Source organism: Cyprinodon tularosa, unplaced genomic scaffold (assembly GCF_016077235.1).
Source record: "Cyprinodon tularosa strain WSP-4 unplaced genomic scaffold, ASM1607723v1 ctg33, whole genome shotgun sequence".
Taxonomy (NCBI): domain Eukaryota; kingdom Metazoa; phylum Chordata; class Actinopteri; order Cyprinodontiformes; family Cyprinodontidae; genus Cyprinodon; species Cyprinodon tularosa.
Genome location: NW_024039041.1, coordinates 2,057,728 through 2,082,743, shown reverse-complemented (window position 1 = coordinate 2,082,743; position 25,016 = coordinate 2,057,728). Strand labels below are relative to the sequence as shown.

Sequence of the window (25,016 nt, the reverse complement as noted above, 5' to 3'; positions counted from 1 at the left end):
CCATCCATCCATCCATCCATCCATCCATCCATCCATCCGATCTAATCTAATCTAATTTAATCTCCAGGGCTAGTTGAGTATCAAATACCAAAGAACACTGCACCAAAACAGGTGTTTATGTCAAACCTGGATAACTATTGCTATGATGTTGTTATGGCAACCCTTTTGGTAATATGCTGATGGGGCGATCTTTTGACGTTTGACTGTTGTCTACAGATTTAAAATCTTCACCGATAGATAGTCAAGTGAGTGAGCAAGTGCCCCTGAGTGTCAATATGTTTCTCTAAAAAATATAATTCAAGGCTATACACATCTTTTTTTCAATAATTATTGGACATAATAATATTGGCCACTTCCATATCTGTGATTTGTTCAAGTGTAAATAATGGGATCTCTGGATCAATTAATAGACTGATTATGAAATATAAATGGCGGATGTATAGCTCACACAGTAAGTTTTTTTTTTGTTGTTGTTGTTTATTTTGGGATTCCAAGGAATTTAAGATTGTTTTGCTAAATGACTTTTTCCTCTCCATAAGCAATTTTAAATGCTATTTTAAAAGTGTCTTATTTGGAATGAGTAGCGTTAAATTTCGATATAAGTCCAAATTTTCAAAAATAATAAATAAAATAATAATCAGGCATTCTTGATGGCTGCCAAACAACAAGGTCCTCGACGAAAGGACCTCTCGGGGAAGTAAACAGACAGAAATGCATCTTTAATTAACATCGCTGCTATCGATTTAAGCGATGAAAGTATCTCTTTGTGTGTAACAGGTTGTAAATATTGGTGTTTTTATGGTGATGGCAGAAGATAATGAGCTGGAAAAGTGAGGAACTTTCACTATTTATTCTCTGTGTTTGTGTCAAACTGATAAGATCTCTACCGGGTTGCTGTAAATCCAAAACCTCGGCTATATCTTTAGCTTGTTTCCTTCTCTCTGTGCACTAATCCCAGTGAACTACCTCCAGCTGCTGTTATCAGTAGCTATCGATTAGCAGAGACACCAGCTGTCATTTAGTGTTAAGATTTACTGCTACTGCAGTTCTCTCTAACTTGGTTTAATTCCATAAACATTTTTACCTCCTCCCCTCTTCGTTGTTGCCATGACTACATTTCTCTGGATCCTTCCCTCCATGCAGGCGCGCTGTGGAGGAGCTGCTCAGGGAGACCGACAGAGCCCGGGTGAGAGCAGAGACCATGGGCCCTGCAGGATGGTGAGCTGAGACCCTAGGGTGTCCATTTCTATAGCACTCAGAAGGAGCACATTATGCGACATATCAATACATTAATAAGTGTACATAAGAATCTGGTAAAGTCTAATTTATGGTATAATTCTCAGAATCAGAAATACTGTAATAATCACAGAGGCAAATTACTTTTCTTACACGCTCCAGACACAGTTTTATATATATATATATATATATATATATATATATATATATATATATATATATATATATATATATATATATATATATATTAGTGCTGTCAGTTAAACGCGTTATTAACGGCGTTAACGTAAACCCAATTTAACGGCGTCAATTTTTGTATCGTGTGATTAACGTTCTTTTTGGCCTAACACACTTTGTAGTTTTTTCACATGCTGTTGCAACAACTAGTAACGTTAGAAAAACTACAACACCACTCCGGATCTAGTTAGACCGGAAACAAAACATCAGGCACGCTGCAACCTCACTTGGGCGATGAAAAGAGTTGACGCTGCATTTTGAGTGGATGGCTAGCGTGAGACGCCGAAATGGATGCCGATAGTATTCTGAATGGAAAGTTTTCTTTTAAAAAGTTGCCAAATGGTTCCATTGACAAGACCAAAGTCATCTGTGTGTTTTGTCGTTGTGAACTGAGCTATCATCGCAGCACGACCAGTCTGAAATACCATTTAATGGCCAAGCACTCAGCTGATTTGAATTCTCCGCCCCCTCGTCAAAGCCAGGTAACAATGGATGATTTCAGACAGAAACGCATGGATACTTTAACTAAGAATAAACTTACTGCAGCCATAGCTAAATGGGTGGCTACTGCATGTAGGCCTGTTAACGTTGTGGAGGACGAGGGTCTCGCGAATATTGTACGGACCGCAGCCAACGACTGGAACTACGAATTGCCTTCGAGAGCCACCATTACAAGCCACATACTGAAATTGCACGAAACGGAAAAGGCTAAGTTACAGCAGGCGTTGGAGAAAACAAAAGTAGTCGCGCTCACTGGTGATTACTGGACGTCCATCAGTAATCACAACTATCTCGGGGTCACAGCCCATTACTTTGATCCACAGTGGAAACTTCAGTCGCATGCTTTGACTGTTGTAAAGACAGAAGAGAGGCACTTCGCTGACGCTGTTGCAGAGCACTTTATGCAAGTTGCTAGAGAGTGGGACATCGAACAGAAAGTTGTCTCACTGACCACGGATAGTGCACGCAACATGATTGCAGCGGCCAGGCAGCTCCCCTTTGAGCACATGCCGTGCATCGCACACAGTGTGCACCGAGCCGTCACGGTTTCTCTAACCAACAGCCCGTTTGACAGCGCATTGGCGAAATGCAGAAAGGTTGTGGGGCATTTCAAGCACAGCCCAGCAAACCAAGCACAGCTTGAGCAGCAACAAGTCGCACACCATCAGAAGAAAGAGTCACTCGTACAGGAAGTGTCAACGAGATGGAATAGTACACTGGAAATGATCAAGCGTGTTCAGCGGAATGCTGAACCTCTGAGAGATGCACTGGCCCTGCACGCAACGAACGTCGCCATGCCAACAGCTACTGAGCTGGAGAAACTGAAGAAGCTCGAGGCTGTGCTGGAGCACTGCAGGTAATTTATTGTGTATCTGTGTTGTGTGTCTGTTTGTTTAATAATCAAAGTAGGTCTGTGTCAGAACAGTAACTAATTGGGTGTGTGTTTTTGTGCGGGTAGGCTAAGAGAGAGAGAGAGAGCGCGCGAGAGAAAGTGAGAGAGAGAGAGAAAAAAAAAAACACTGAGTGAATTACAGTAGGCCTAACTAATTACCCACTAAAGTGCTTCTTTATATTATTGCAGGTATGTGTCAGAACTTCTGGGAGGAGAGAAGTTTGTGTCTTGCTCAGTGGTGCTGCCAACGTTGTGTCATCTGTCGCGAGTGATGGAAGTTACTGAAGATGACCCAGCTTACATGATCAACTTCAAGGGAACCTTCGCAGCAGAAATGGACGGTCGCAAGGAGAAGACCAACATCACATGGCTGAGAGTTGCTACAGCACTTGACCCAAGGTCAGAATGCCATGCTTCATATTTACACTCATCCTCATCCCCAGCATTGTGTTTCTCTCAGTATGTTTGTTTTGTTAGTTTGCTTGCTTCTTTGCTTTGCATTTTTGAATTTTGCACTGTAGAGATAGGGATATTGTCACAATTTTGTTATACCTGTTCTTGTATTAAAGTTTGATTTCATTTCATTTCAAGGTTTAAGGACCTTAAGTGTCTGAGCAAACCTGACAGGGCTGAGGTGTGGAGAATGATCCGTGCCTTGCTCCAGGAGATGGAGAGTGAGAGGCCTGCACAGCCGGATATCCAAATCACGCCTGAGCCTCCTAAGAAGAAACCAACTCTCATGCTTGCACATGAGTCTTCGTCTGATGAAGAGGAGGACAGTATTGAGCAATGTCTGGAGCGCTACAAGGCAGAGCCTCTTATTGGCATGGATGACTGTCCCCAGGAATGGTGGTCTACACATGAAGGGGCACACAGTGAAATGGCCCGCCTTGCACGCAAGTACTTGGCAACACCGGCTACATCAGTACCCTCTGAAAGGTTGTTTTCACTGTCTGGGTATGTTGTGCAAAAGAAGCGAGCTTCCTTGTTGCCTGAAAATGTCAACAGGCTTGTCTGTTTGAGTAACTGGCTCAAAGCAAAGTAGTTATAGCCTTACCTTTTATTGGTAACCGTTACTGTTCTTTCTTTATGAAATAAGAGGCTGAGTTCTGGCAAATAAAGAGTAGTAGCCTGACTGCTATGTTCAAAGCAAACTTGAGAAAAATATTAAGCCATGGTTTAACTGCACTATAGGCTGAGTCCTAGTTTACATTACATGTGCACTTTGTAATTTAATTTTGTATCGCCCTGTTTTGATCCCTAGGGCTGTTGAACGGGCTGTTTCTGTTTCTATTTTTTTTCACTCTTTTACTAATGGACAGTGTATTACATTGTGTGAGAGATTACTGCTCCAAGTGAAAATGTTAGAGTGAAATTGAACACTACAGTATGCCAATGTTGTTTTCAATAAAAAACATTTGCATAAAGCAACCCAATCTACTTTTTCATATTCATAAGAGCATTAAAATGAGAAAAAATTATGTGACAAAGAAATCAAGGGACATTTAGAATAGATAAAAATGTGCGATTAATTGCAAGTTAACTATGACATTAATGTGATTAATCGTGATTAAATATTTTAATCGTCTGACAGCTCTATTATATATATGTGTATATATGTATAGCTAAATCCAAGTAAAGTGATAGTGACGTGCAAAAATAGTGCAAGGAATTAACAATTACAGAGGGGGGGTGTCTGAATCACTTGAGGGAGGTGTTATAGAGGTTGATGACCACAGGTAGGAATGATTTCCTGTGGTGCATCTGGGTAGGAGGAGTCTTCTGCTGAAGGACCTCATCTGCTGGACCATTCTGAGGGGTTTAAAGAGGATGCTTGTGTAGCTGAATAAGAAAAAATATGAATGAAAAGTAAAAAATAATTGGTTCACAGTGTTTTTATTTACTCTATACATTGTGGTGTTTAAAAAGTGACCGCTGAGATTAATCTTTAAAGTGCAGAATGCCACAAAGTATAACATGTGGGGACTTAAATGTTCAAAACATCTTTTAACAAGTAACATTCATAATAAAAAAAGTCCAATATTTTATTTAAACAACTAAAAACAAAACAAAACAAACAAACATTGATATGCTCAAAAGTTATAGCTTTTTTAAGTGCTTCAGTCTTTTTGGAACTTGTCTTCAGTTACTTTGTGTGCAGCAGACCTGCTTTCTTTAAGGTCATCCCTTTAGCTGTAGGTGAGTCACTGGAAATCTCCCCGTCCACTTTCACACCACAGTCTACACCTCTGTAGGACTGGTGATGTTTCACAGTATGGTCCGCCTTGCATAGCTCTGCAGAAGTTATTTTAGCATCCAGGGGGCGACGACACTTCATGAAAAAAAGCCCGCTTTGAAAAGTTCCCTGCCGCTCGTTTATTACTTTTATGTTAATCTGTTCTCACATGGCTGTCAATTGCACCTTTCCCTCGACTGCTTGCATCCACATCGCGTCGACAAAGTGTGCACAAGCCACGGAATGAGTCTCGACTACTTTTCGTGATAAATTCATACGCTTTTGTCCATTCAGAGTTTAACAAGGTCTTACGTTTTGGCATGATGCTAACTGTCTGTCAATGTATAACTTAGCAGCACTTTGATCCTTGTTTACTTTTGTAACCAATGACAAGCAGATATTTATCTGACACAGGACCACTTAAAGCCAATCATCTGTTAGACCAGATAGTTGATGCATTTTTTTTTTTACATTCTATGATTGGATATTGGGCTGCAGCCCAGCAAAAAAGAAAATAAAAATGCTCTACAAGCCTCTGGCCTCATAAAGGAGGACAAATACATGTGTGACTGGATGCATCTACCTACAGCCGGACATCTGGACACCCTATGAACTCCTAGTAAGAAAATGCCGGTGCTTTTCTGAGTTTTTGCTTGTAGGTACAAAAAAATTAAATAAAATACGCTCTGGCTCCCTGTTTCCTTGTTTCCTGTAATCTCCCGCATTTTGCAGGTTTACAATGATAAACTGTTGTTTTTCTGAAGATTGCATGTCATCAACTAACAGCAGATATAACACAAAATACCAGCTAAAACTATAAAGGCTACAAGAAAGGATTATTTTGCTGTTTGGTTTATCAGTCGACTCATTTTTAGATTAATCATAACAAAAGATGATTACTGTTAGATTTTTCAGCAGAATTTTAAACAAGTGAAGCTAAAACTATGACTTGTGGAGTTTTGGACAAAGCACATTATAGATCAATAAGTTTTACCATCTTTAGATTAAATGTATGTACCTTTAGTGCAGTCTAGGCCGAATTAATGCTCTAAGCGGCTTTGTTTTCCCAGCAAACTGTCATTTTTTTTGAGTCTGTACAGATTAGTTACAAGTATTCAGATTATTTTTGTCAGCCCTAGAAACTTGATATGGTTTTAATTTTAGTTTTTTTTTCTTCATTAAATTGATCTGAAGGGTAAATTATTGCTTTCTGAATCCATCATCTTTGCAGCTATTCCTGTGGATCTTGTATGTTTTTGCACATTGAGGCACTGATTATTTTTGCCCATTTCTATTAGCAAACCTGCTCCAGTTTATTTAGATTGGATGAGAAAGTATACATGAACTTCAGCTTTCAAATCTAGCTTCTTATCTTCTAGTGTATGCTGGTCTGTAACAGAATCCCAGAAGTAAGCAATACAGTCTAAAATATGTAAAATATGTGAGTTGTAAGTCCTCTGAATGACATCATTGTTCTCTTAGTGACTTTCTAATGACTGAACAAGCCTGTGTTTTCCCTTCAAAGGTTGAAATGCCCTTTGCAGGGCACCAACAAACGCTTTCTCCTCAACACGCTGCGTTCCACGGACCTGCAGCGGCGCTCTGATGGGTCGAGAGGCAGACGCTCCGACGACACAAGAGGACGAACGAGGAGCGAGTCCCCGGACAGGCGCCGTGCCCGCAGCAGGTCGCCACAAGCAGATCCAAGGAATGATGGAAGCCGCAAAGAGCGAAAACGCTCTCCTCCTCCACACAGGGATAAGAGGCTGGACAGAGATAAAGATGAACAGCGCAGGCACAGGCAAGACAGGAGGAAAATCCACAAAGATGGACGGAAAAGAGAGAAAGACAGACGGATACAGACTTCATAAGCGGTCTGGATTTGTTTGGGGAGAGGTGGTGGGTCTCCAGAGCCATCTGAGGATTAAAAAACATGTAGAACTGGTGTTATAGAGAATGTGAGATCTACGCACATTTTTCCTTAATGAGAGGAGCTTCAGAGTTTCAGACATGTTTTAAGTTAAAAATAATTAAGGTTGTCATTTTTATTTTATTTTTTTATTTGGTTTTGTTAACATTAATTGACATATATCCTTTTTGCCCTTCTTTGAAATGTGAAGAAATAAAAAGCTCAAACTGCCTTTACTTTGGCATCTACCTGCAAATCTCATTTCAGCAAACACTGCCAACACCCCTCTTTCACTCACTTGACTAATGCTCATGTGGAGCTCAGTTTTACCAAACCTCCATCATATTATCATTACTATTCCTCAGCCTCTATTCACACGTCATGGTGTTGACTCAAGCCATGCTCCTGTCGCCACAGGGTAAGCTCATTTCTATCATATGTCCAACTTTTTGTCCTGCTATCGGAAACAGTTTTGTTTGCTTAAAGCGATTTAAAAAAATATGTTTTCCTGACCTTCAAGAACCTGCTGCTACAAGTGATCCCAGACATATTAGGACACTTTATTAGTAAATTTAGTGATATTCTATTAGCCAACTACGAAACTACAGAAGGGACAAATTTACACAGAAAAAATGGAGCAAATACATGGAATATGTTTGATATATGGTGCCTAATTTGAACCGTGTTACTGAAATGTGTTTAAAAACTACATTTGATTTATTGTTTATCTCATGCATCAAATTAGCTATTCTGCCATCAACTGAAGCCAGTAGGGAACTTGCATGATCATTCTTAGTAGCAGGTGAATGTTAGTTGGTCTACAACTGAAAGGTTATCCTTTGAGTTAAACTGAAGTATACCTGTGGAAATATCTTGATGCCAAACCTGAATCCAACCAAATTCCTTTGCTAGGATGAGAAAATGGAAAGCAATCACCAAAAACTATAGGGTACAATACTCAGAGAGAGCTGTCTAGATAGCTTTGTGGATAAAGTAAGGCTGGAAAATATGGCCAATAAGAATGCACACAACAGAACCCTACACAGACTTATAACTATTATTTTTGCAAAGTTTCTATCACTTATCTAATAAAACATTTTAGAAATGTTGACTTCAAAAAACAAAACTCATAAAAGTACATAAAGATCCAAAACATTAGTCATTGGCGAATTCTGTAATCATAGACTTTAATCTGTACTCAAATATTGTACATGTTATGTTACAGTTATTAAATAAAATTACAGTTATGTGATATATATATTGATATTGATTTAATGTCCACCCGTGGGATAAAGTCCGTTTTTGGGGAGAGAAATAAAAAGTTAACCTGAAGTGTTTTCCAATAACCACAAATATTTCATAAGGAGGAAAAAGAGGGAAGCTTTAAAAACCTGAATAGATCATCCAAACTGTGTGAGTGGTAGCATCACGCAGCGTTTTTTACAAAAGGAGGATCTGTTGCACTGTACAAAATAAATCGTCTAATAATAAAAAAGCATCCTGTTGAAATAACAGATTAAGAACTCGGTTATAAATCAGTGCGGAAGATAAACATTGAGCTCTATGTGGTCATAAGCTTGTAGGAAGAGAAAGAGGCTTAGGGAAAATAGATTAAATATGTTACATTGGCCATGGCAAACCTCTGATCTTAGATTGAAAGGTTTTTGGACAAAAGATCCTAAGATTCTCATGGAAAAACCTGAAATGTTAAAGCCTATCCTGCACATTTTGAGGAGAACATGGCATAAATCTGAATGAATCAATATAAAGAAATAAAATATGTCTCTCGTGGCATTCAGCAAATAAAATAAATGTAACTAAATTTGACTACCCCAAAAAATATTCTCTATGCACACATATACACTTCACATGTATGGATTCAGTAAATTACATCTGCAACTTTTTGACATGATAAAATGTAACTTAAGTTACCAAAGATAAACAGTTTAAAAAACTATAGTCTTTTTTTTTCCCTTTAAGCAAAACCCAATTTTTCATCCAACCTTCTGTAGACAAAACGAATCTGAATAGCAAACATTGATTCTATAAACGATATTGTTTCCCGAGAAATTGGTGGAAAACTATTTATGTTTTGTAAAATATGTTATTCTCATTCAGATTGTTAGCTATATAACTTTTATAAGGATGGGGGAGGGGTGATAGTTCTTGCAGTTTCTTCAGGTCTCTCACTGGAAAAATAATTCAGAAATAAGTAACAATTTCTTTAAGTGAATTTAACCTTAATTTGAGTAGGCAGATGAGATGCTTTGCCAATGTAATGAGAATTTTTACTCTTAAAATATGATAATTAGATAATATGTACTTAAATAGGACACTGAAATTGTTTTTTTCTTAATTTAAATGTAAATTGTCTTGTTCCATTGGAAAAATGTCTCTTTTATCTCCTCAATTCGAGAACAAATCCACTTGTTCTAAGAAATAAAATGACTTGTCTAGATTTTTATTTTTTCCAGTGAAATAAATCTAAGAGCTCCAACCCTAAAATAAGGGAGTTTTCCTTAACTCTATTACAATTACTCAAGATCTTCATATAGGCCTTCTGTTTGTAATTTTCCATTTATCTTTTTTTATTGTTCCCACAGCTTTACAGACATGAGAAGCCACCACTCTCTGCCATCACAATTACCCTACTCATCTGTTACAGCTCTCTTAAGTCTCACCCACCCTCCTGTTGCGCTCCTTAAACTGCCGGTCAAGTTATCTAAAACGCGTTTAAAGCACATCATGCTTCATAAACCACATTGTGGAGAACAGTCCGAGTTAACAGTTTCCTTCCTCTTTGCAACAATGATCAAATATAAATACCATTAAGTCATATTGCAGGCAGGTGTTGTGTATAGAACTGGTTTACTTGAACTTTATTGCATCGCAGAGTGCCCCCATTAAGATACAGTGGAAAGTGCTATAATTGCATTTGAATATCTAAGTGCAAATAGACTGTTGATGGCACACACTCTGGCAAATGAACGCGTTCTTTAGATTTTAGCAACATAGCGGGGTTGATGGTCCAACAGGATGTGGAGATACGCTGCAGGCCCCCATGCAGTTAATTGAGTTCAGCCGCTCTAGTCTCTCCAGCTTAATTGGCTTACTGCAAGAGCTGATGTTTAATGGGGCGGACACACACAGGGCCGCAAGAGGCTAATGGCCAGCAAACAACGGCGAGAGTGTGGTGGCTCTGTTTGTTGTCACGAAGGGCCCTTGTCGGTGTGGAGCTGCGGAGTGAAAATGGTGTTAAATGATGCATCTAGGAAAGTGTAAATGGATGCAAGCTGAACGCAAGGCAAGGGGTGGCAAAAAATCTGGTATCATGGTGTGTGATCCCTCTTGTGTGAGTTTCCAAGACAACAGCAGCTGCTTTACCAGGTCACTTTATCTAGCAGGTCAAGCAATGTTTGCAGCCGTACATCGATATATCAGCAGAGGCGTAGCCAGAACATTTTTATAAGGGTGGCCAGGCAATAACCAATGAACACTGAGGGCTAGCGGAAAGCGGATCGGCACCAGAACCTTAGGGTCAATCTATACTGATCCAACAGGAAAATGAACAACCATATTTTCCAAATAAAGACAAACTATACTTTCTACAGCCTTTGCTAACAAATAGACGCATATATTTAAACATCCATCTAGATAAAAGGTATAATGGATAAAGTTCTTTCAGGTTTGAGTTCTGGGCCAAACATCTTTTCCATTGTCATTACTTACCTACTTTTATCAATAATCATTCTGCATAAAATTGATATTTACAAGTTCTAATATCTACGAAAATTATTTATTTAGTAATTTCTATTAGAATAGTTATTTATCTATGATTTAACTGAAGACTGACTTGCATTTTCTCTTTATCCCATATAACACAAAATCTAGTTCTGAAAAGAGCAAGAATTATGTACTTATCTTTATTGTTAGTATATTTATGTGTATAATTAAAGAGGGTTTTTGTTGTCAAGTAATTGTTAATCTATGAAAAATTAAAATTTTTTGAATATTGAGAGTATTACTCTAGTATCACTTGAGAGTATTACTGCTGCCACTGTCAGTATTGTGGGGGAAAAAAGGGTTGGGGTGGCCAATGATTGGGTAAGGGTGGCCATGGCCACCCCTGGCCCCCCATCTAGACTTAGACTTAGACTTCTTTATTTGTCATTTTGTATGCACAGGGTGCATACAGAACGAAATTGCGTTACATACAGCTTATGAACGTTGCATTGATATTTCAAATGGCACGAGTTATAGAAAAATACAAAAAGTGCAGCAGTGGTCAAAGTGTGAACAGTGCAGAGGATAAGAGACAGTGTGCAAGTTGCAGTGGTTCAGTGCAAAATGGCATTTGTGCAAAAAATGCGTTATTGAAAAATACAATGAGATGAACAATTTAAAGGGCTAAAAGTTAAAAGTTCAGCAGCATTTGATGCATCTAGCTCCATCCCTGTCCATTAGGCTCACACTGCAGGCTTATTAAATATTTAAAAGGCTAATTTATGTCAGTATAGTTCAACAATTGACACTCAGACTTAGGGTGAAATATTTGAAGCATTTATTTTCTTTTACTTTGGAATATCATGGTAGATTATCATAACAAATGACAAACCAAATGCCAAAAAAAATGTCAATATTAGGCTACATGGGGCCAAAATGATTATTTTTAATTACATTATGTTATTTAATGGCCTGAAACATCAGTACTGCTACAAGAAAACTTGCTGAAGAAGCAGACTTGTCACATATGCTTTATCCTACTGGTGGAAAGAAAAAAAAAACACATACAGCTGTATTCTGAAAATGGCTAACAGTGTTTGTATTCTTTGTGGTAAAGCCACAGCTGAATGATTTGGGAAGCTGTTTCATCTCAGATCTAAACTCAATGCAGAAGTTTTAGCTGTATCGTGCATCTGTTTGCTGACGAGCTTCACAGAGATGCTGCAGGGCTTGTGTAAAGGTACCACAACTATCACTGATTTACCAGCAAATCTAAGCTAAATGAGAATGTATACATAATATTACAATGAAAATTAAAGACCCAAGATAATGCATGTATTGTATTGTATTGTAATTGTAACTTATGTTTTAGTAGCACAGTCAGAAAAAGGCTGATCACCTCAATTCTGCCCTGCTAAAGTGGACATATATTTTAGCAGATGGCAAAACACTTAAGTAAAAGCTGATTCAGATTAATCTACTTTCTAATATTATGGTTTCTTAAATCCAGATGCTTATAAGATTGTAGTATTCTTCATAATCAGATACTAAATAGGTTTTCATTAACTCTAAGCAAACATTTGAATAAACACTTAAACCATCTCTCTGTTATCGTTATAACCTATTATTTCCTTTTAAAAGTAAAATCTTTAAAATAACCTTTCAGTTAAATGCATTTGGCATATTATCTTACAGGTTCAGTTTTACAAGTGGGATATATTGATATAAAATTGAAATCCTATAAACTGCATTTTCATGGTGCTTTCAACTATGCAGCACAATAACATTATTTTGACATTATCCTTTGCTTAAGTTTTTCCAGAACACAACAACTGATATAACTTTATTTTGTCTAAATTATTCTGAAAGAGTTTCAGAGGAAACTGCATTCCTGCTGGTAAGGGTGGACCCAATTAAATTATGTATCATTTCATGAAAAAGTTCAAGTGTAGAAGTCAGTTTGCTGTGAAGAAAGTTTCAGAAAGTCAATCAAATGCCAGTATTCTCTCCTAAGGGGATCTCCTAGGGTTCAGTAGGTATCAGAACTTGCTCAATAATGGCAGCAGGAGGAATGAGCTTCAACATTTAATGTTAATTAATTAGTTTTTGTTCCAGAGTCCTGAGTAAAAAAAGATCAAGACTTATATGCATGAGTTGGATTTAATTTTCCAGTAAATGACTGTATTACTGAATATGTTTTAATAGAAAAATCAAAGCAGGTGTTTAGGAGACATTTCTCTCCTCAAATTACACAGTTTGTTTTTCTGATCTGACCATTTTACCTGATTAGATGCCATTGATTCACATGTCCTCCTGTCTGTGGAAATAAACAAGGGGATGCAGGTAAACCTTGTTGTATTTGCAGAGCGGCACTGATTTACGCGCTCTGTTCAGAATCTCCTGGAAACTGCCCGCTGCAGCTCTCCCGTTTTGTGCAAACAGTGAAACCAGTGACTTGGTGCGCCACATGGTCACATGGTGTCAGAGTGACACACCTGTGCAGAGCCCGCTGGGGCCTTGCAGTTGCGCCACAGGTGCTTAGAGCTGAAGGTCCAAGCCGAGGCAGGATCGTATAGGGACGCAGCCTCGGCTCCTTTCTCAACCATGAACCGGGAAGACCCTTTCTATCCCTCTCAGGTGTTTAAAGAGTCCTGCTCTTACCAGAGATCCCCGGGTGATGACTACAACCCGCCACCCTGCCTCTACATGAGCAGGCAGGTGCACTCCGTCTACACGCCGCCGTCTCTGGGCACCCTGGAGCAGGCCATGCTTCCGGACATCTCTCCGGCCGTTTTTACCATGCCTGGTATGCGGGAGGATCCGGGCGGGCCACCGCTCCACCACCCGCAGGGGCTCCAGCAGCAGCAGCAGCAGCAGCCTGCGCTCCAGCCTCCAGGTTATATGGAAGCAGGAGAGCAGAACAGATATCACCTCCCTTTTCCCTGGATGAAGACAACCAAATCCCACTCCCATACCTGGAAGGGTCAGTGGACAGGTAAAACAAGACCAAAACAAACAGAAAAATCCCTAAGAGAAAATAAATTGATCCTTTAAGGATCCACAAGACTGGAATTGATCAATAAGTGTGAATTTCTGATGCCTAAAATATGGTCATTAATCACTAATTTAGCGTGATTAGTCTACTTAAAATAGAAGCTCAAGGCTACACTTTATGGCCTATAATCTTTATATATAGAGCGCACAATATATAACCCAGTTATAAGTGAGAGAGTTGAGATGCCCTTTTTTTAAACGCACAGGCCAACAATTCTGTTATTTAACCTTTAGGTTGGACTAGGCCTATTAAGTTTGCCGAATAAAACATAAGTTAGTATTTGAGGATTTGTTGGGAAATTTCCGGATGTAGGCTATAAGACTGTTTTAGGAACTTAGACAAATTAGATTTGAGTGTTGAGAGGTGAATAGAGCATAGATTTAAAGAGGAAAAATAGGGTTGAACCACCCAATTCAACAGAGGGGACACCTTATACTATATGAAGAGGGTATAGGCTTTAAATTAAACCTTTGACTTTCATAAAGTGTATTTTAACGACCTTATGTTTTGTTTTGCTTATGTTTTATATCACATTTGAAAGCTTAGATATAGTTCTTTTAAATAATACAAATGATTGTCTATGGATCCACAATGATAAAATTAAATGCAGATTTGAGCCATTTGGTGGATTGCATTATAAGGTGAACTTCAGCAGAGTTTGAGGTCTGTAAAAAATGATAATTCTTAATTAAGAAACATCATTTTATTACAATCAGTCTTTGTATTGATGTTGTAAATGAGTCAAAAGACGAACAAAATGCAATTTAATTACACAGTTAAAGGCAGCAAGCGGGAAAAACTGTCGCTTAAACATTAAAAACAGTCAAACTGTTTAGCTGGAATAAAAATGCACTGAAGCTGAATTTTCAAAAAGTCACCTTTGTTATTTTTGTTGCTTTTTATTTTTTATTTTTGAATAATTAAGATTTTATTTTGATGACGGTAAACCTACCATTTTTTTTTACTAATTAATTGAACGTTTCTTTATGCTGCGTCACCAACTTATATGTTCATTTATAATAATTTATTACGCTCTCATAAATTATTTTAAGGAATAAATACAACAATTCTATACTTTTAGAGTGTTTTTGTTTTCCAGGGTCCTACGTAATGACCGAGGCAGAGGAGAACAAGCGCACGCGCACCGCGTACACGCGCGCCCAGCTGCTGGAGCTGGAGAAGGAGTTCCTCTTCAACCGCTACATCTCCAGGCCCCGGCGCGTGGAGCTGGCCCTTACCCTCAGCCTCACCGAGCGCCACATTAAGATCTGGTTCCAGAACCGGCGCATGAAATGGAAGAAAGAGGAGGACCGGAGGAGGGCCAGGGGGTCCGAACCAGACCAGGACTCCTCCATCACCTCTGGGGATCAGGGGGAGACAGCGGGGGGAGGGGTGTCCTCCACAAACGGACCTCACACTAACACACCTCCTGTTTCCCCTCTGCGCGGCCACACGCTCCCCGCGACAGGATCCAGAGAACCAGCATAGGCCAGCCTGTAATTGTACTTTATAAGAAAACATATTTTTTTATATTGAGAAGATTTAACTCACTTGTTCTGCAGCAATTTAAGAGATCCATGAAAACTCTCACTGACAATTTCTCTCTCTCTCTCTCTCTTCTTTTTTTTTTTTTTTAAATCTGGGCAATATGGCGCACTGCCCAGGGCACCATCCATTCAAGGAGTGGTAAAGGAACTCAAGAAAAAAAAATCTATCTATCTATCTATCTATCTATCTATCTATCTATCTATCTATCTATCTATCTATCTATCTATCTATCCAGAGTTCATATTTTTCAGTTTGTTTTATATTTCCTTATCCATGATCAGTTTAAGGTTACATTTCAGACAAAAAACAAAGACACGCTATTTTTTTTGGAATGTGTATATTTCATATATGTGCATCCATTGTATGTGTAAGTTTAAATCATGGTCACCTGCTTTTACTGATCAGTTTTTAACAGTTCATATTATGCATTTGAAATAATAAAAATATAAATGTAATATATTGAAATATTGAAGCCCTCGGTCATATAGGCAGCCTCATTGCCTAGTTTCATAACTTCGGTGCTTCAGAGAGCACTAGAGCTTGCAGACGCAGGCGGCAGATCTTCTTCACCTCAGCGATGCCGCGCGCTATCTCCGCCGCGCGCTCGTTCTGAAGGCGCTGGGAGAGCTCGCGCAAGATACGCGCCTTGTCATTCATCCGAGCGCAGATGACAAACGGGAAGCCGAAGCGCTCTTTGTACTTCTCGTTGAGTCGCGCCATCCGCGATGCCTCCGCCGGGCTCAGCTCTCCCATCCCGGCTCGGGCTTGTTCCTCTTGGGACTCCCGGGTCAGCGCACCGCTGTGGAGGTCCCTGCCTGCGAGATCTGGGTGACACCTGAGGATCCCTTCTTTACCTGGACACACATAGACTGATGATTTCTTACCGGATGCAATATTTAGATATCTAAGATACATGAAGCCAAATCATTCAAGCTCACCCGACTCTGGTAAAGCATCGATGAAGTCATTAATTTCAGCTTTTAAAGCATTTATGCTCATAAAGGGATGGCTGGTCCACACAGCGGCTGTTATTAGAGGGCATTTTTCCACCACATTTCCGAAAATATTCACGAATTCCTCATAAGAAAGAGCATTTACAGCTGAAATGTCCATGGTTTTGTGAGAACAGTTTTTGCACTGTTTTTTTGTTTTTATGACCTTCGGACACTTATCAGGTTAACGCAATGCTGGACATTCACCTCTCAAACATCGGATATCTGGCGACACCTAGCGGTCAATAGGAGAGAGGGCTACAGTGTCAACATGCAGACTTAAGTCATTTCCTTCAAGAATTATAGCTCTGATCTTTTCATAAAAACGCATGGATTTCAAACATTGTTAGGTTATATTTAAGATTTATCTACATTTTATCTTACTCTTAACTATGGATAATGTATGTAATCAATTCATCTTCTGAGGAAGATTCTTAGTCATTAAGGTCAGCCATTTCAAAAGTAAGAAAACTTCAATAAAATAACCAAACAACTGGACTTTTTTTTCCAAGTTTGAACACATTTTTTAAAATTTTTGTTATAAAGCTTGGAACTCAACGCTAATCCAGACATTTTGAATTGAAAAAGCTTCCTGGATGGGAAGCAAAAGTCTTCAAACTTAGAAAACAAAGTCCAGTGGATTTTTTTTCTTTTTTTTAAAACTTTTCTGGAATAAAGTGTTAGCTATTGATTTAGAGTCAGGTTATTTTTCCATTTTTAATCTTCATGTTATCCATAAATTATAAGCAAAAAAATAAACTGCACATAAAATCTTTACATTAAACCTTACACCAAGAACTAAAACTCCTCAAGCTGTTGCATTAATGAAAATGCAACTTTTAATAGTGGTATCTAGCTTACTTATTCACTGGTAGCCTGTAAGTGGTTGATCTAATTCAGATTTTAAATTTTTGTAGTGAGAGAACATGTTTCACCTTTATCTACTCATCCCTGGAGATTTGACAGTTGATATTATTCATAATGACCGACTGCAAAAAAAAAAAAAAAAAAAAAACACAGAGTAAAGTCAAAGAAATTCAAAGTATTAGACTTTCCTGATACCAAATAGTTTAAATTTGCTTGGCATCAGGGTGCATTCAATCAAATCAATGCTTTTAAAGGCTTTAATAGCGCTCGCTGAAAAAATGTTTTAGGCTAAACTGAAATCAGAAATAGAATACTCATATTTATTCGTGTAAAACAAAATGTGTACTTATTTCAAGTATACATTTTGAAAAAAAGTTGTATTTCCTCAACACGATTCTAGAGACTACTTCCTGGCCCAGAAGTAAAGTAGCAGTTTTCTGTACTGGCAGATGGCACTGTTGAAATAAACATAAAGGGGTCCAGAACTGCTTCTCAACTGCCGTCTCTGAGTTTGCCGAAGCATATTTGAAATTGACGCTACAGATGATATTAAGAAAGTTAGTTACGGTAATAAATTATAAACAGTTTGACAATGAACACATTGAAATAAACCTAACTTAATCCCACCTCTGTCCACCTCTCCTCAGCATGCCCAGAGACAAGAAAAAGCAAAAGCATGTTTAGTTATTTTTACTGTTGTAGATAAAAAAATATGAAATAAATAAAAAAAACAGGAAAGCATAATTTCACATGCAGTTACCCACGACTGAAGGAACACAAAACTGAAAAAACATGAATAATAATAAATGCAAAAGAAACAAAGACATTAAGAAGATCCCATGTTCAGCCTTAGAGAAGTTTTTACTTTTTTCTCAGTTTTAGACCTGATACTAGTCTCGTACACTGACCTCTCTGTAAACATACACACTTATTAGTCCAAAAAGGAGAAGAATATTCTAAGTGTTATTTTAATATGTTAATACACAATATGTAAAAATAAAAGTTCTCATATAACCTTTAGAAGAATACAAAATCTTGAATCTATCCTTTTTTATTGCCAAACATGTTTCCCGGTTAAATGTACATTTAACATAATTAAACTTATAAACAGACTTAATTTGGCTTCATTTGATTAAGCTGTAATCAACTCCACTGCGTTAATCATTAAAAAGACTCAAACTCACTGCAGATCCAGACATTTGAATTGAGAAAGCTTCCTGGAGGGGAAGCGAAATGTCTTCCAACCTTGGAAACCAAGTCCAGTGGATTGTTTTTTAAACTTTTACGGAATGACTATGACTTGGATGACTGACAATCTTCATCAGCATATTAAAAGTGCTTGTTTAGTCTTTTTATAACATGTAAAAGAGAGCTACCGAGTTCCAGGTTCTCTTTCAGAAACTCCCATTTGTTGTCAGATTAGAATCTTTGAAGGTGATTTAGATGCAGTTAGGGCTGGACAATAAATCAATATATATATATATATATATCGTGATAGACACCTGCTCAATATCAATGACTCCGATAAAATTTGTAATAATTGCACCGAAGTCTAATCCAGAACCACGTGGTTTCCATGGGAATGGATAGAGATAAGGAGTTAGCCGCTCAACCCAAGTAAACACCTAAAGTTAGTGGTAGGTTACACATTTTTAATGGTTAAATATTATTCAGAATATATATTTAAAAAAAACTAATCAATAAATGTTGCTATGGACTACTATGAGTGGCTTATATTGAGGTTCATATCCAGCTGTATCATCCAGCCCTAGATGCAGTCGTTGTCATTAGGTCCAACCATGTGGATCCTCTGCGGCTGAGGTTGGGATCTCTGTTGGAAACAAAAACAATTCATAGTTATTTTCTTTGATGTTCATACTTGTGTCCGCTCTGATGCCATGTATGATCCATACCTTCTTCTTAACGTAGTACAGCAGCGCTAAGACTAGTAGCAGAGCCAGGAGCATAAGGCATATAAGCAGCCATAAGAGATTACCACCAGAGGGTTGATCAGCTAAAACACATAAACATGGAAATAGTCAGCTGTTTTTACCTGATTTAATCAGTTAGGAATGTGATTTATTAAATATCCTTTAAGGATTAATAAAGTATCTTTATATTGAATTGATTGAGCTTGTGTTACCTCTGGGCGGTAGGACCGTAAACGGGTCCAGGTTCACTGGTTCACTGCACCACTTTCCAGCTTTATTAGTCAGGCAGAACTTTACTTTCTTGTTAGCCACTTGAGATAGCTTTAAAAAGCTGTTAAGTGTCTTGTTACAGAAGCCATCAGAAGCTGTGTGGTGTTTCTCATGAATCACTTCCCAGGATGAGTTGGTTTCAGAGCTGAAGTAAAATAAAGAGCACCAAGCTTCAACAACCAGGCCTGCAGATGTATCTGAGCTGAGCTGCTTCGTATCACTCTTACCTGTTGCTGAATGAGCTGGACATCCATGTAGTCTGTGCTGGCAGGACACTTTTAGTCTCAACACTTAAGTTATCACCTTCTTTTTGAATAAGGAGGTTTGGTTTTTCTGCAAGGAATTAAATGGATTATAGATGATATTATATGTAATAGCTTTTTGATATTGACATTGGTGCAGAGAGGATTGGGCGCAGTCTGAGGTGAATTGCCTGGCCTCTGCAGTCTAAATCCTTGAGAGAGGCTGGACTCTATTCTACTTTGGAGTAGCCCACAGGTAGAGACAGGAGGCAGGTTTAGGCCTGCTTGTCTCCACTCTGCTCAGGCGTCTCGTATTGGAGTTTACATCAGTTAATGAGAGGGTTGCATTTCTTCGAGGAACGGAGCCCCAGCTCTGAACCCCAATGGCGTTTTATTATTGGACATCTGTGCACATCCCGAATTGAGACTTGGACACCATTTTCAAGCACAAGGTGTCCTATGAAGCCAGGCTGGCTTGTGGGACTTCTGAAGCAGTGAAAAGGTATGGGGCATAGCATGCTGCTGCCCAAATGGTTGCTGCAACAAAAACTTGGGCCTGGGAAGAGTTTGGAGAGGCCATGGAGAAAGACTGTTGGCTAGCCTCAAGCAATTCTGGGAAACCGTACGGCACCTGCATGGGTTAAAGCAGTGCTTTGCCAACACTGTTTTCAGTACGAAAGGAGAGCTGCTGACCTTGAAAGAGGACATCTTTGGATGGTGGACCAGGGTGGTGGTTCCCCTGGATGAGAAGGGGGACTGAAGGGTGTGTTTCAAATATAAAGGGATCACACTTTTAAACCTCCTATGCCAGGAATGCCTTTGCCAGGTAGCTGAAGAAGAGACTCTGGCTAAGTTTCGAACCTCAGCTTCAGGAGGAGCAGTGTAGTTTTCTACCTGGCCATGGAACGATGGGACAAGCCACTCTTTGCAGGGTTTCCGAGTTTGCCCAATCGGTTCACGTGTTTTGTGGACCTGGAGAAGGCCTTAGACCAAGTCCCTGGTGGTGCCCTGTGGGGGGCGCCTCAGGAGAATGGACTCGGGGTCTCTTTACTACTTACGTGCCATCCAGCCTCTGTACAAACAGAGAAGGAGTTTGGTCCCCCATTGCTGACATTAAATCAGACTTGTTCCTGGTGGACTGACAGGGCTGCCCTCTGTCACTGGTCCTGTTCATAACCTTTATAGACTCAATTTCTAGGTGCAAAAATGGCCCAGAGGGGGTCTGGTTTGGGGACCAGCGTATCTCATCACTTTTTTTTGTGGATGATGTGGTTCTGCTGGTTCCCTCCTAACAAAAGCTACATCATGATGCACTGTGGTGGTTCACAGCTGAGTGTGAAGGATAGGGATGAGAATCAACAGCTCCACGTTCAAAACCATGGTTCTCGATGGGGAAACAGTGGTTGTCCCATTCAGATTGGAGGAAAGTTCCTGCCTCAAGTGGAGAAGTTCAAGTATCTTGGTGTCCTGTTCATAAGTAAGGGGAGAATGGAGCACGGTTTTGATACACTGATCGTGACCCTGCAACAGAGTGGTGACCCTGCACTACTCTGTTGTGGTAAAGAGAGAGCTACGCAAATATGTTCCTACCCTCACCTATGGTCATGAAATCTGGATCATGATAAAAGAAAGAGATCCCAGATATAAGCAACAAAATGAGCTGGGAGTGTCTGCTGAGACTGCTGCCCTGGGACCCCGTCTTGGATAAAGAGGAAGTTGACAAGAATGAGAACACTGACACAGAGTTTACCTACCTGCAATACAAACTGCTGTTTTCCTTGTTTCTTTTTTCCCTCCAGCCTCCAGGTGTAGCATATATACTCCTGACTGGAGTTTATTACAATACTTCACAGTCCTGAGAAAATAATGGCATAGTAAACAGAGTTATATGATTTAAAGAAAGTAGAATCCTTTCTCTATCAGGGCTCTGAATAATAGGAAAGAAAAAAAATTTCTGCATCCTATAATTTAAAGTTTGTGAATCCAGCTTTAGCAGCCACTCTTTTAATAATAATCTAAGTTTAATAATTGAACTGTATTAACTTTATTTTTTTTTAAACAACAGTCTATTTCTCAGATTTTTATGAATGTTTGCAGATGCAGTGTTCTTCCAATAATTTCCTCTTGCCACTTTTTCTTTCAAGTGAAGTCAGGTTTATAAAGCGCACAACTAACTTTCCCGACTGAGCTGTAGAGCTCTGCAGCCTCTGCAAAGTTACCATGGGCTTTCTAGCTCAGAGATGCTTTTCTGACACTTAAAGTTGTGACATACAATTCCCACAGTCAAATACTGAAATACAAAGCTCTTTGAAATGTTTCAATATTTGGACATTTTTTTAAACACCATCCTGCTTTAAACTTTAAGCTTAATACTTTAAACTGCATTTTCTCCCTGACCTGTCTGCTCTCTCCCTTGGACTTTCAGTTATATTTTGTCCACTAATCTTCTCAAAGAAACCTCTAAAACTCTCCCCAGTTTTGTTTTTAATAGATAACACATAGGTACAGTAAATTCATTTACCAAACTGCTTGTGCTGTATTTATGTTTGGGAGTATTAGAGTAAGGGTCTGGACATTGGTACACACTCCACTTTTCAGATTTATTCATAAAAAAATACATTCTGTAAAGTCACTTTCATTATGTTACTGCACATAGAGACTGCTGTGGGTGAACATAGAAAACCAATTTAGAAATATTCCAGAATAACCCTTACAGTAAATGAGGTTGAAAGAAAATGACTTTATGAAACTACCTGTCATTTAACTTCCTCTGGTTCCTGCTGCATTTAGTAACACTCCCATCAGGAGCCTCCCAGTAGCAGTGCTGGAGCACAGGGTGGTAGGAAACTTCTGCTTCTAAGCAGGAGCTGCTGTGATTTACAACAACCTGTTCAGGCAGCTGGGAGGATAGTAAGCTCTCAGCTGATGAGACACAAAATAAATGACACATTGTTCAACTGGAGTTAATTATCAATCACATTTATAAAACCGTAAACCTTAAGATTTAGTATTCCTGGAGAGAGCTGGTACTAACTTGTGACATGGACATCCACAGATTTAGCTGCACCTTTTGGGTTGTTACAGGTGTATGAGCCGTTGTGCTCTTTGGCAACTGATGCTATGAAAGCATACAGCATCTCAGTGCCATAGTGTTTATCCCTTATAATTCGGTACTGAAAGAAAAACAAACATTTAATCATTTAGAGGCATGTAATGTGGTTGAATTTGATTTATATAATATAAGTCATAAAAACATCAGTACATAAACAGCATAAGCTCATGCTACATTGGATCCTCTTGAGGCCTCCTGTCAAGTTGTTTATCTCTTCTGTACACACTTTGTAGTTCCTTTGTAGGTTCTGTTATATACTGATTTAGTTACAAACTAATACTACAACAGAAACTATAGTTTCATTAGTATACTGTACCTTATTTGTTTTATCCACCAAAACCTTTCCTTCATGTTGCCAGTTAATTGTTGAATCCCAACTGAATTTTCTCCTGCAGCGAAGTATCAATGGCTAACGATCACATCAGAAATCTCATCTTGTTTAACTGAATCAGCATCTAAATGTGAAACATAAAACACCTCAAGTTATTCAACTTAAGTGTATTTTGCAAAAGTCCTGAGATGAGAGCTGCTATTCACTCTGATCAGGGTTCATCTTTAGCTAAAGCTTTGACTAAGATCTGCCTTATTTTCATCTGTTTGGAATTACCTAAGTCACACAGCTGGGTGCATTCTTCTCCTTCATCGTTAGAGGCGCAACACATCACTGCTGCTGTGTCATAATAAGCAGTAGTTGTGACTGAGATCTCTGCTCCCCAAGTATCGAGGTCTTTTCTATTCCCCTGAGAGGAACTGAAAAGAAACTGATGAATCGAGGAGTCAAATGATAAATAAAAAAAATTCTAATAATAAAATAAAGTGTGAACTGAGAACATTATCATCTTACCGAGACCACTGAACTTTGGGCCGTGGAGAACCATCAGATTTGCATTTGAAGTGAGGAGATATATTGGGGTTATCCATATTATCCAGAATCAGCTGTGGTTTATATGGACATTCTGAGAAACGTGAGTCAAACGGTTTAACATGGTTTTCATTTAAATAACTCATTTGTAAAAAAGACATTTTTTTCCTCCCTGTTATGCAAAGAAGAAGATTAAAAGGAACAAAGCTGCTACTCACCACCTACATGAAGATCAACAGTTATTGAGAAACTGGTCCCATTCAGACTTTCACAGCCCAGATTGTATGTTCCAGAATCCTTCCTTAAAGCTTGTGGAATGACCGTGGGTACACGCTCTTCTCTGGAGTCATTTAAGAAGATGTCACAATTTGAATGATTAAAATTTAGGATACCCCAACCCCTCATTAAAACAATATTATGATTACATCTTCAGCGGAGGGCCTTGAGCTCCACTCCACTGACAGACGGTGGAATCAGGGAGGCCATCCAGGGAGACGACGAGTTTTTGACCAAATGACACCTTCAAGCCGACAGGATCAGAGGCATTCAGGTGGTCAGCTGGATGAAAGCAATTCACCTGCAAGGCAGGAATCAACCTTTATCTTATGGTTTCATCTTTGTACTAAAGCAGTAATGAGGTGGTTGCTTCCCAAAATGTAGGAAGGAATTTGTAACCCTTTATAAAGTAGACAACAAATGTTAAAATACATTGTCTAATGGAGCAGAGTACAAGAGAGCTCCCGACATGCATGACATAAAATAACATTGGAAAGACAGGAGGTGTTAAAGTTAAACTTTTTTTTTTACCTTCCAACTGGAAACACAGTTCTGATTCCAAACACCCTCAGAGTAAAGAATGTTAACAGCACACAGCAGAAGAACAGACAAAAAGAATATTGCTTAGACACATTTAAAGGAAGTTTGAAAAGGTACCACAATGCAGACCTCCTTGGTGGAGGTAATATCAACCATACAAAAGGCAAATATGGACATAGAGCAAAATCCCTCCCATCCCACTCCCCTACGCTGAATCAGATAGAAACATAAATCCATTAATGTTTCTATCCATTAATGGATAATAATGTAAATATGATGTTAAATCCATTTCACGTCATATTTACATTTTGAGCTGAATGACTTCAGCTTACATGAGCTTGCATATCACAATGTAAAAGAAAAGCCAATTGGATGTGAGCAGTTTTGCAAGGCATAATGAGAACTTCTCCCTGAGAAGTGTTCTGAATTTTTGAACAGCTTTAATGTATTTATTTTTAAACCTATTCGTGTATTAGTATTTTTAATATAGACCTACTTATACAGCCATCAATACATATGTAAATATGCCCCCCCTCCACACACACACACACACACACACATACACACACACACACACACACACACAC

At 38.8% G+C, this 25,016-nt stretch overlaps 5 protein-coding genes across 6 annotated transcripts; 3 read left to right on the top strand and 2 right to left on the bottom strand.

Moving 5' to 3' along the window:
- Positions 1-674: 674 nt before the first annotated feature.
- si:ch211-140b10.6 (protein POLR1D-like) lies at positions 675-7,247 on the top strand. Of its 2 annotated transcripts, none has more exons than XM_038293718.1 (3): positions 675-830; positions 1,144-1,186; positions 6,628-7,247. In XM_038293718.1, exons 1-3 carry the CDS (start codon positions 818-820, stop codon positions 6,971-6,973), a joined length of 402 nt encoding a protein of 133 aa, XP_038149646.1. In that variant the 5' UTR covers positions 675-817; the 3' UTR covers positions 6,974-7,247. The 2 variants fall into 2 exon arrangements, with proteins under 2 accessions (XP_038149646.1, XP_038149645.1); XM_038293717.1 differs by having other exon boundaries at positions 1,144-1,218.
- Positions 1,528-3,492, top strand: LOC119788991 (E3 SUMO-protein ligase ZBED1-like). The gene is made up of 2 exons (XM_038293716.1): positions 1,528-2,830; positions 3,056-3,492. Exons 1-2 carry the CDS (start codon positions 1,761-1,763, stop codon positions 3,438-3,440), a joined length of 1,455 nt encoding a protein of 484 aa, XP_038149644.1. The 5' UTR covers positions 1,528-1,760; the 3' UTR covers positions 3,441-3,492.
- A 5,951-nt stretch (positions 7,248-13,198) lies between the features above and the next one.
- On the top strand, positions 13,199-16,762 carry pdx1 (pancreatic and duodenal homeobox 1). Its single transcript, XM_038293603.1, has 2 exons — positions 13,199-13,729; positions 14,889-16,762. Exons 1-2 carry the CDS (start codon positions 13,339-13,341, stop codon positions 15,275-15,277), a joined length of 780 nt encoding a protein of 259 aa, XP_038149531.1. The 5' UTR covers positions 13,199-13,338; the 3' UTR covers positions 15,278-16,762.
- urad (ureidoimidazoline (2-oxo-4-hydroxy-4-carboxy-5-) decarboxylase) lies at positions 15,667-16,525 on the bottom strand. The gene is made up of 2 exons (XM_038293604.1): positions 16,276-16,525; positions 15,667-16,191 (listed from the first exon to the last, which is right to left on the bottom strand). The coding sequence occupies exons 1-2, from the start codon at positions 16,448-16,450 to the stop codon at positions 15,845-15,847; spliced, it is 522 nt and encodes a 173-aa protein (XP_038149532.1). The 5' UTR covers positions 16,451-16,525; the 3' UTR covers positions 15,667-15,844.
- A 1,804-nt stretch (positions 16,763-18,566) lies between the features above and the next one.
- Positions 18,567-23,159, bottom strand: LOC119789071 (receptor-type tyrosine-protein kinase FLT3-like). Its single transcript, XM_038293835.1, has 8 exons — positions 23,068-23,159; positions 22,674-22,812; positions 22,393-22,561; positions 21,394-21,494; positions 19,625-19,730; positions 19,317-19,542; positions 19,110-19,210; positions 18,567-19,027 (listed from the first exon to the last, which is right to left on the bottom strand). The coding sequence occupies exons 2-7, from the start codon at positions 22,774-22,776 to the stop codon at positions 19,142-19,144; spliced, it is 774 nt and encodes a 257-aa protein (XP_038149763.1). The 5' UTR covers positions 22,777-22,812; positions 23,068-23,159; the 3' UTR covers positions 18,567-19,027; positions 19,110-19,141.
- Positions 23,160-25,016: the final 1,857 nt, after the last annotated feature.

Bases quoted from the DNA above. Each gene is read 5' to 3' on its own strand.
- si:ch211-140b10.6 (XM_038293717.1), top strand. From the start codon at position 799: ATGGTGATGGCAGAAGATAATGAGCTGGAAAA. The intron at 831-1,143 runs GTGAGGAACTTT...CCCTCCATGCAG, and splicing joins GAAGATAATGAGCTGGAAAA to GCGCGCTGTGGAGGAGCTGC. The intron at 1,219-6,627 runs GTGAGCTGAGAC...TTCCCTTCAAAG, and splicing joins ACCATGGGCCCTGCAGGATG to GTTGAAATGCCCTTTGCAGG.
- LOC119788991 (XM_038293716.1), top strand. From the start codon at position 1,761: ATGGATGCCGATAGTATTCTGAATGGAAAGTTTTCTTTTAAAAAGTTG. The intron at 2,831-3,055 runs GTAATTTATTGT...ATATTATTGCAG, and splicing joins GCTGTGCTGGAGCACTGCAG to GTATGTGTCAGAACTTCTGG.
- pdx1 (XM_038293603.1), top strand. From the start codon at position 13,339: ATGAACCGGGAAGACCCTTTCTATCCCTCTCAGGTGTTTAAAGAGTCC. The intron at 13,730-14,888 runs GTAAAACAAGAC...TTTGTTTTCCAG, and splicing joins CTGGAAGGGTCAGTGGACAG to GGTCCTACGTAATGACCGAG.
- urad (XM_038293604.1), bottom strand. From the start codon at position 16,450: ATGGACATTTCAGCTGTAAATGCTCTTTCTTATGAGGAATTCGTGAAT. The intron at 16,192-16,275 runs GTGAGCTTGAAT...ATGTGTGTCCAG, and splicing joins CGATGCTTTACCAGAGTCGG to GTAAAGAAGGGATCCTCAGG.
- LOC119789071 (XM_038293835.1), bottom strand. From the start codon at position 22,776: ATGCTGTATGCTTTCATAGCATCAGTTGCCAAAGAGCACAACGGCTCA. The intron at 19,543-19,624 runs GTAAGAGTGATA...ATTTTACTTCAG, and splicing joins TCCAGCTCATTCAGCAACAG to CTCTGAAACCAACTCATCCT. The intron at 19,211-19,316 runs ATATAAAGATAC...TATGTGTTTTAG, and splicing joins ACACAAGCTCAATCAATTCA to CTGATCAACCCTCTGGTGGT.